This window comes from Melanostigma gelatinosum, assembly GCF_949748355.1.
Source record: "Melanostigma gelatinosum genome assembly, chromosome: 10".
NCBI classification, from domain to species: Eukaryota; Metazoa; Chordata; class Actinopteri; order Perciformes; family Zoarcidae; genus Melanostigma; species Melanostigma gelatinosum.
The window spans coordinates 2,873,346-2,883,075 of NC_136643.1; the positions used below are offsets into that span (position 1 = coordinate 2,873,346).

General features: G+C 47.0%; 1 protein-coding gene across 1 annotated transcript; it reads left to right on the forward strand.

Moving 5' to 3' along the window:
* Positions 1–2,672: 2,672 nt before the first annotated feature.
* On the forward strand, positions 2,673–8,864 carry inhbb (inhibin subunit beta B; the record flags this gene model as incomplete). Its single annotated transcript, XM_079277628.1, has 2 exons — positions 2,673–3,057; positions 8,038–8,864. 2 exons carry the CDS (start codon positions 2,673–2,675, stop codon positions 8,862–8,864), a joined length of 1,212 nt encoding a protein of 403 aa, XP_079133754.1.
* Between the last annotated feature and the right edge of the window lie 866 nt (positions 8,865–9,730).

The window sequence follows — 9,730 nt, forward strand, 5'->3', positions numbered from 1 at the left end:
AGGGACGATCGTGTTTGTTCGGTTGCAGCAGCAGATTCAATAAGCTGAACCAGCAAAGACTTCACTTGTGCCTGAATTACATTTGTGAGTAGCATCAAGTACTGTTGTCTATTATTATGATTATTATTATTATTATTACAATGGCCTGTATCTATCTGCTACCTGTTTGTTACATAATATCAATTATACAATGTATATACATTATATATTTGAATGTGCGGACAAGCCTGCACCTTTCTGTTCTGGCTGTAACACTTTCTGTGACATCCATAATGCGTTATAATCACTGTTATGATGCATTATATTCACTAAAATAATGCTTTATAATCACTGTTATGATGCATTATATTCACTAAAATAATGCGTTATAATCACTGTTATGATGCATTATATTCACTAAAATAATGCGTTATAATCACTGTTATGATGCATTATATTCACTAAAATAATGCGTTATAATCACTGTTATGATGCATTATATTCACTAAAATAATGCGTTATAATCACTGTTATGATGCATTATATTCACTAAAATAATGCGTTATAATCACTGTTATGATGCATTATATTCACTAAAATAATGCTTTATAATCACTGTTATGATGCATTATATTCACTAAAATAATGCGTTATAATCACTGTTATGATGCATTATATTCACTAAAATAATGCTTTATAATCACTGTTATGATGCATTATATTCACTAAAATAATGCGTTATAATCACTGTTATGATGCATTATATTCACTAAAATAATGCGTTATAATCACTGTTATGATGCATTATATTCACTAAAATAATGCTTTATAATCACTGTTATGATGTATTATATTCACTAAAATAATGCGTTATAATCACTGTTATGATGCATTATATTCACTAAAATAATGCGTTATAATCACTGTTATGATGCATTATATTCACTAAAATAATGCGTTATAATCACTGTTATGATGCATTATATTCACTAAAATAATGCTTTATAATCACTGTTATGATGCATTATATTCACTAAAATAATGCTTTATAATCACTGTTATGATGCATTATATTCACTAAAATAATGCTTTATAATCACTGTTTTCAATCAATATAATCAATGTTTTAATACTTGATCATCACAGTTATAAAGCAGTATAATCAGGACTATAATGCATGATAATGTGACTATGAGTTATTCTAAGAGGTTTTTGTTTGCTTCAAGTTAAGTAAATATAAAACATTTGTGTGTAGATTTAATGATTTTTTTTACTTTTCCTAAAGCACCCAAATGACCACTCAATGCATTGAACCAGTGATTATAATGCATCACAACTATGGGAATCACAATATACTATCTATCTCTCTATCCATCCATCGATATTTTCCATCTATATTTTTGCAGTGTGTAATGAGGTGTTTATATCGGTAGATGGCGCTCTTTATTTGTTAATCAGCACAATAACTGGTCATAAACTCGTTGGACTAAATTTCCAATTTGTATATATTCCTTCATCCACATTTTTTTCATCTACAATTCATTTTTATAACATTGTATTCATACACTTTATTTCAACACTTCTCGAAACATGTTGAAGATGTTTCCTAACCTGGATGCACGGCTGATTCAAAGAGCTTTAATATTTGTCTAGATCCCGTTTTATATTGCAATACAAATAGATTGTTCAGATCAGTCTGTAAACTGCGACCTAACTTCAGTCCCAGGCTCCACAGGCTGGACTGCACTACCCAAACTGACCCTGCGCTCCCAGGCTGTGGTCTCCAAGGCGGATGGCCACATTGTGTTTCAGTCTGTCGATCAAATAACGCAAAGTCTTTTAATTAAGGGGGAAAACATGATGCAACCTCTCCGGGGTCGGCGAGCTGCCATCATAAAACCTTGCTCCATCATCAGGGTCGTGGCTCTGGAGACGTAGTAGACGAATAATCCCTTGCCTGGCGTCCAGTTGGTGGAAATCCCCACGTGGTTTCAACTCCTGTATAAAAACTTTGGGTGCTCTGAGCCCCCGTTGTCGTGATTGCAAAGGGAGAAAGGGTCTCAGTGAGCAGCATCTTGCAAGGACGCACACGGAGCTGGCCATCCACAGCCGCGCGTAACAAACACCCGGTAGCCTATACACAAAAGACAGAGGACTCGCCGAGCGCTGTTGTTGTCTGCGGGACTGCGGCCGTAGAAGTGGAGTTGCTGCGCGTTGTTTGAATGGGAACGAGCGGACTGCGCGCCTTTGGACGCGGAGGGGTTTATCATTTAGACTCGTAAGCGAGGCGCTGCGCTTTGTTTTGGTAGATCACGCTCAGTGAAGAGAACGTGGTGCGACAGAAGCGCGTCAACGATCCAGACTTCTGAGTGCGCCTGTCAATCAGAGGGATGCCCTTTTTATTTAGCGCAGAGAAAAGACGCATCGCTGGATAACAACCTGAATGCAGAATGACTCGAGGCAACTAGCCTCGCCATTTCAGCCGCTTCTTGTGTGTTTGGGAATACAAAAGATTTCATTGGCTTCTGTGGATATCTTGCGGCGTCTCACTTTTGGAGGAGAAGTGGATGTTCCCTCCGGAACTTTCAAATTTGTAAATTTAAATGATCGTTTAAGTGTGTGTGTGTGTGTGTGTTTGACACATTCGCCATCTCTTCCGTAGTGTTTGGACTGCGATCTTAAGTTTTCTAAAAATGAGCATCTACAGTGTGGCTTTGTCCTGTTTAGTGGCGTGCGTTCTCTCCGTGCGCTGCAGCTCGGTTCCCGGCGAGGAGACTCAGAGCTCGCCCCAGGAGTCGTGCGCGTCCTGCGGCAGGGCGCCGGATCAGTCGGAGCGGGTGAACATAGACTTTCTGGAGGCGGTGAAGAGGCACATACTGAACCGGCTCCAGATGAGGGACAGACCCAACATCACCCACCCCATCCCGAAGGCTTCGATGGTGACCGCGCTCAGGAGGCTGCACGCGGGGAAAGTGCGCGAGGACGGCCGGGTGGAGATCCCCAGCTTTGACGGACAGGCTGCGTACAACAACGAGGTGCAAGCCGAGAACTCTGAGATCATCTGCTTCGCTGAATCAGGTAAGAATCAATAATTAATTGCACGCTTCCAAAGCGACCCCTCGATGAACCCCGGTCACCTTTTGACTTTATGTAACGGAGCCCAGGGGAGCAGGTGTGTTAATAACCTAGAATCGCTCTCATCCGGAGATGGAATTTCATTCTGTGAAGCTTATCTCGTTGATATGACTCAGCAGCAGAGATGGAGGAGATGGACACATCGGCAGTTTTAAAATAAAAGCCATAAACTCATCGTTTCATCTCATCACATCGCAATTCACTCCTGCCTGCAGCCAATGGCTGCTGTTAAATCCTCCTGTTTTAGCCCGATGCAATTTGAAAAAAAAGAAATGGAACCAAAGAAAGAGTCCTTAAATTACCCCCATGTGTTGTCTAGGGGATAAAAAGAACCTCTGAATCCAATTTCATCACTAAAGATGTGCTCACACTCAATACTTCACTGTATAAAGCCCTCTTTTAAATACAGACAAAGTCCCTCAATTGGCCATTTATCCCTTCCTCTAAGAATGTGTATCTAACTAATTCACAGAAGTCCAAAGAGAACACCCTTTTCTCTCTCCCTCTCCCTCTCTCTCCCTCTCTCTCTCTCTCTCTCTCTCTCTCTCTCTCTCTCTCACACACACACACTCACACACCTAAAATCATCTGCGCTTGACAGAATCCAATAATTGTCAGTTAGCGCTGTGAGAACTGCGTCTTTGACACAAACTGCTTGTTCAACAAAAAGAAAACATACAATTAAAGACACCAAAATGGGATATCTTAAACACACACACACACACACACACCATCCTGTGTTTTCCCATTGGCCCTGCCGGTACAATCAGCCTGAATGGGCTGCTAGGTCCTGCCTTCCAATGGGAATGATCTGAGCCCCCTCATGACAAGGGAACAAAAGCCAGGCAACAATTATTAGAAGAACACTTTGTGTTCCTGCTGAACCCAACATGTCAACGTTGAGGGGGGGGGGGGGGGGGGGGGGGAGCAAGGAAAGCAAGGAAAGCAAACGAAACTGCTCAGAATAATGCATGAGACATTTGAGTTGGTGGGGTTGGTGGGCGGAGGGGGTATGGTGTTGGTGTTGGTGATGGTAAAGGAGGGTCTGTGTGTGTGTGCCCATAATGCAGTGTTGCAAAGAATGCTTTTGTCATTCTAAAGGTTTGCTGGCCTCTTTTGCTTGTTCTTCTTCTTCTTCTGTTTTTTTTCTTCCTAGTTCTATTCTTCCTCACACCTTTGAGCCTTTGTGTGGCATTGTACCATGGAGCTGGCTTGGGTCCCTTGCTCCCTAGACCCCGTCTGCCTCCTGGCCAGCTGGCTCACGCCCCCCTACCCCCCCTCAGATCGGATGCTGCCAGCCGGGGGGCATGGCTCAGAGGCAAGGTCTCCAGAAAGCACCCACCCCCCAAGCATAGGGGAGCCAGAATTGTCGTTGTCACAGTTTAGGACAAGGCGGTTGTAAATATGTTTAGCCAGCAGCGAGTAGATGTGGATAGGTGTTTATGTTTGTGTGGAGCAGTGAGGTCAGCTCTGCCCCCCCCAGCACAGGGTTGACTGCATGGTTGTCGGCCAGGGAGCCGGCATCTTATCTCCACTTACGGTGGCACAGAGGAAAGAGGTCTGCCAAGCTGTCCCGGGCAGGTGCCAATCTCCTTTCTCTCCTGACATGGTCCCGTGGGTCCTCGCTGAGGGATTCGGTGTCTCGTATCCACGGGAGCGGAGCGCAGGGTTCACAGGCAGGGAAAGAGGGGGGGGGGAGAAATTTAGATCGGGGCTTCTCGATTGCTCACTATAGCCCTTCGGACCCAGTGAACTTGCGACGAGTGGTCCAAGACACGGAATTTAGACTTCATTATAGGAGGTCATTAACTCCAGCCTGGTTCCTCCTGAGGATCAGGTTGACAGGTTTACTTCAGGACTCAACTCTTTCATGAGGAGCTGTCAGTCACGGCCCTCCTGGACCTGTTCCAGACATTTTCCACATTCAGCCACAAGTGTGTGTTTCAGTCCTCAATGGGCCTGGCTGCCTCTCTATAGATTGTGGTCCTCTAAATGATTTATGCAACGATATTAAAAATGCCCCTGTAGTAAAGCTTCAACAACAACAAAAGAGCTTAAAGCTCCATGCTCTCCATCTCCCTCCTTCACCTCCTCACCTATGTGGAATTCCTCGAGTGCTGAGGCTCGGGGCTGAGGGACGGCCTCTCATGTCAGACCCACCAATGCTCCGCGCCGCACCCTTGTCCTTCCACGGCGTGTGGTCTTGTCGACAGCAGCTTTGAGTAATGAGCTCTGGGGCGGCCGGCCTGCCTCCTCGGTCTCTTCCCTGACTTGGTGTCGCAGGTGGGGACAGGCTGAAGCAGCTCACGAGCCCACCCAGGTGTCCTGCGTGCTGATTTTCACTAGTCACTTCTGCGGGGGTCAGGCGAGACGTGTCGGGGGGGCCAGATCCAGAACACTGGATGACAAGAATAATTCATTTCCTTCAAAGGACCTCAGTGGAAATAAGCCATGCGGTACTACGGTATATGCTCAGAACACTGAGGATAACATTGACTTTAATTATGACAATATAATTCTCCATTGGATCTATAATACTACCCAATCATAGGCAGAGTAGGGTGGGGGGGAAATCAATCGATGAAACTATTGTAAATAACAGACCTTGCAACGGCCGGGAGGAGGTCATTTGGCATGTAGATGAGAAGGCACTTCAACATTTCCAGAAAACTCTTTTGTACACTTATTGCCAGTGTGCCTGATGCTGAGTTCAGTCTAAAACCGAGCATTTCAGAGGGAGGATGAAAAGGTATATTCAGAAAGAGTGTTCTTCAACGTTAAAGCGCTCCATGTTCCAGTAAAAACCCAAATACCATCAAACTGAAAACGACCTGCTTTTCTTTGTCTCATGTGATAGTGATGGTGTGTTGGTCACACAGAAAAGCAATTTGTTGATCCTTGCTTTTAGGACATTGTGATGTATTTCACACTATATTATGACATATATTCAATCGATTAATCAGGATAAACATATGGCAGATTGGTCGAGAATGACATTAAATGTTACCAACTATAAGAGCATGCCTCGTGTCACTGACACATTAGAAAATATCAAACCTGTCAGCCCGACGTTAAGCTCTGCAGGTGATTTGAGGATCAGCCTGAAGGCTCATGTGGATATCTGGAAAGGGCACCGATCCCCTTAAACTGCATCAAGTCGACTGGAAGACAGTTTCATTGCTGTCTGTTTGTCATGCTGTCACTACGCTCTCGTTACTGAACGATTCCCCCTTTTTGGCTAAACTCGGAGCTGTCGAGACGAGGTCGACCTCACCGTGCTGAATGAGGTGATGTTCGTTACTTGTAGCCCTGAGGAGCCTCTACTGCAGCAGCTGATTCTTCTATCGCTCACGTCAGGTGGATTACAATATGTTCGCACTGTGCACTTGATTCTTTACCCACAGGCTTTGGTATTGAGAAGGCTGATGGTTGATGTATTGCTTACCAGGGTGTGTGTGTGTTTGAATGGTTAAATGTGTGTGTGTGTGTGTGTGTGTGTGTGTGTGTGTGTGTGTGTGTGTGTGTGTGTGTGTGTGTGTGTGTGTGTGTGTGTGTGTGTGTGTGTGTGTGTGTGTGTGTGCTTGAGCTCCCAGCTGACATGCTACAGAGTGGGGAGCTGGTCTGAACAGGTCCCTGTGTGAATGTAAAGCCGTGGTTTACAGGAGGAAGAGGCGTGAGGCGCCTTAAAGAGGCGGGGGGGCGTCTTTGGTGGCCACCTGTTGACACTGACACACACTAATCAGTCGGCAAACAAAGTCATTTAGCTGCTTTCAAAGGCGCTGCTCTGCTGGAGCGCATTGTACCAAATCTCCTGAAATAGAAACCTTTCAAGTTACCTCAGTGGTCATTTGGAAGACATCATTAGGCTCAGAGAAAGAAAGAAAAAAGAGAGAGGGAAAAAGCAGTGCCAGGGAGAGCCCATCGCCACCTTCAGACTCCCTGGATCTCTTCATTGTGCTGCTGTAGAAAGTGGCCAGTGTCATGTAAATGTCTTTTATTTTTGCCTCATCATGCTTTTACCCTGGAAAGCCACGCGCTTCAATGGCGGGCTGCAGCGCGGCTGTCTCCCAGTGCCCCACAGCAGGCTTTGTGCTGTCACTCTCAGGGTGCTCGCACTGGAAGGAGGGGGTCGGGGTGGGGTGGGGTTTGAGGGGTGTGTGTGTGTGTGGGGGGGGCACTAACAGCAAACTCAATGAACCCCCCGGGGTTCTTGGCCGTGTTCGCCACCCTCCCACCTCTTCCCACTTCCATCCTTCCTCCTTTCCTTCGTCTTCCTCGTCTCTCTCTCGCTCTTTGGCCCTGTCACTTACAAAGCTGGACCCGAGGCCAACTGGGCCTGATCCCAGAACTGGCCTGGTCACAGCTGGCCTATCAGGGGCTGCCACAGAGGTCACCTGACACAGTGATTGAGGGTGAACAGAGAAAACAAGGGGAGAACAGCCCTTAAAAGAAGGAGCTGTGCCCTGTTCAGGAGGGCTTTCTGCTCTCTGTTGGGCACATGTGTGTGTTTATACAGTGTGTGTGGATAAACAGTTAGCCCTTTCACTTGAAGGAACATAAATGTATTTGACAAAAACAAAGAGAAGCGAATTGTCCACTTCCTGGAACTTTCCCCACGCTTTGAGTCACATTTCATGGCTCAGTTGTCATGGAGATGGTTCAGTTGTCATCATGTGACCTCAGTATAGAATTTCGGTAATTTGATGCCAGAGATCATCCTTCATGTGACCATTCTAAGGTCATGTTATAACTGAATGAAGTGATTGTAATGTATGCATTATTTGAACCTCTATTATAAAAAACATTTTGAAACATCTGTTCAAATGATCAACCAATGTGTCATGCTTTTCTACTTCTACATTCAATTGTTAATATTGTGTGACGTGGAGAATAAAGCATTCCTGTTTTTACTGTCTCCAACAGACGATCACACATCCTCCAAAACTGGTCTGTTCTTCCTCGTCTCCAACGAGGGCAACCAGAACCTGTACGTGTCCCAGGCTAACCTCTGGCTCTACTTCCGTGTCCTGCCAGCCGGTCCTGAGAAGGGCCTTCGGAGGAAGGTGACAGTCCAGATCCATTACCAGGAGGCTGGGGCAGCTGGTGGTGCGGAGGGAGGCCCAGGAGGCGGTGGTGGAGGAGGTGGAAAAGGCCGCTGGGCTTTGGTGGAGAAGCGGGTGGATCTGAAACGCAGCGGCTGGCATACCTTCCCCCTCTCGGAGGCGGTGCGGGCTGTGTTTGTGAAAGGCAGCCGGCGCCAGGACCTGGAGGTCCACTGCGAGGGCTGCGAGGCAGCCGGCGTAGTTCCGGTGCTGGTGGATCCCGGCGAGCCAGCACACCGGCCCTTCCTGGTGGTGCGCGTGCGACAGGTGGACGGAAAGCACCGCATTCGCAAGCGGGGTCTTGAGTGCGACGGCACCAGCGGGGGCCTTTGCTGTCGGCAGCAGTTTTACATTGACTTCCGCCTCATCGGCTGGAACGACTGGATCATTGCGCCGGCTGGTTACTACGGCAACTACTGCGAGGGCAGCTGTCCGGCCTACATGGCAGGTGTGCCGGGCTCGGCTTCATCCTTCCACACTGCAGTGGTCAACCAGTACCGCATGAGAGGGATGAGTCCCGGCTCGGTCAACTCCTGCTGCATCCCCACCAAGCTCAGTACTATGTCCATGCTCTACTTTGACGATGAATACAACATCGTAAAGAGGGACGTGCCCAACATGATCGTGGAGGAGTGCGGCTGTGCCTGAGGTCACCGCGACCCTTCGTCATCTCTGAACTCGGAGCAGTCAGAAAGGCCTTCTGTACAAACAGGACGTTGTTGTACGGTACACATATACAATATATCTATACCTACTGTGTATGCAAGCAGCACGCACACTGGTGCATCTGGTACGTCGAGCAAATGCAAGTACCAATTCCCGTGTCCCCGTGTCCCCGTGTGCGTGCGAGTGTGTGTATTTATCAGACTGAGTGACGAGCTCGCTGCCCGAGTTGAATCCGTCGGGCGACAACTGGTCAGTGATGGGACGAGAAGGGAACGATTATCACCAAATGATACTTTGCTCTAGTTTGCCATTTCTAGTCAAAAAATAATGGCTCATCATCTCCTCTTGAATGAAGATAACAAGCGCTTAAGGAAAGTGACAGGATTGGCCGATGACATCATTGGATTCGCCCCAATGCTCCCGACCCCGCTCCTCCAACCCTCTTAAGTACTTTGAACACATCACAGACTTTTGTTTTTTTTAGAAAGCACTGACAATTCATCAGCTTATACAATTCAGAACACCAGCACTTCCCTCCTATGCCAGCAGACACAGTCTGACTGTCCCCTCTGGGGGAATTAGACTGGCAGCGCTTAATGCCTTGCCAGATTATACCCTCCACAGAGCTGCTGTGGTCCTTCTTGCTGTTGACTACTGGCCTCAACCTCAACTGCCTGCCTGTCAAGACAGACGCAGGCCCTGCTACCATGACAACCCGGTGAAGATCAATCTCATAAGTGCACTTCACTTGTGCACACGACAAAACAGAGAACTGCTTCCTCCTGCGCCCTGAGGCTCAGTAGACGTGGGCCTGCTGGATGCGGAGACTCTGGTTTTGGCCCAGTGGG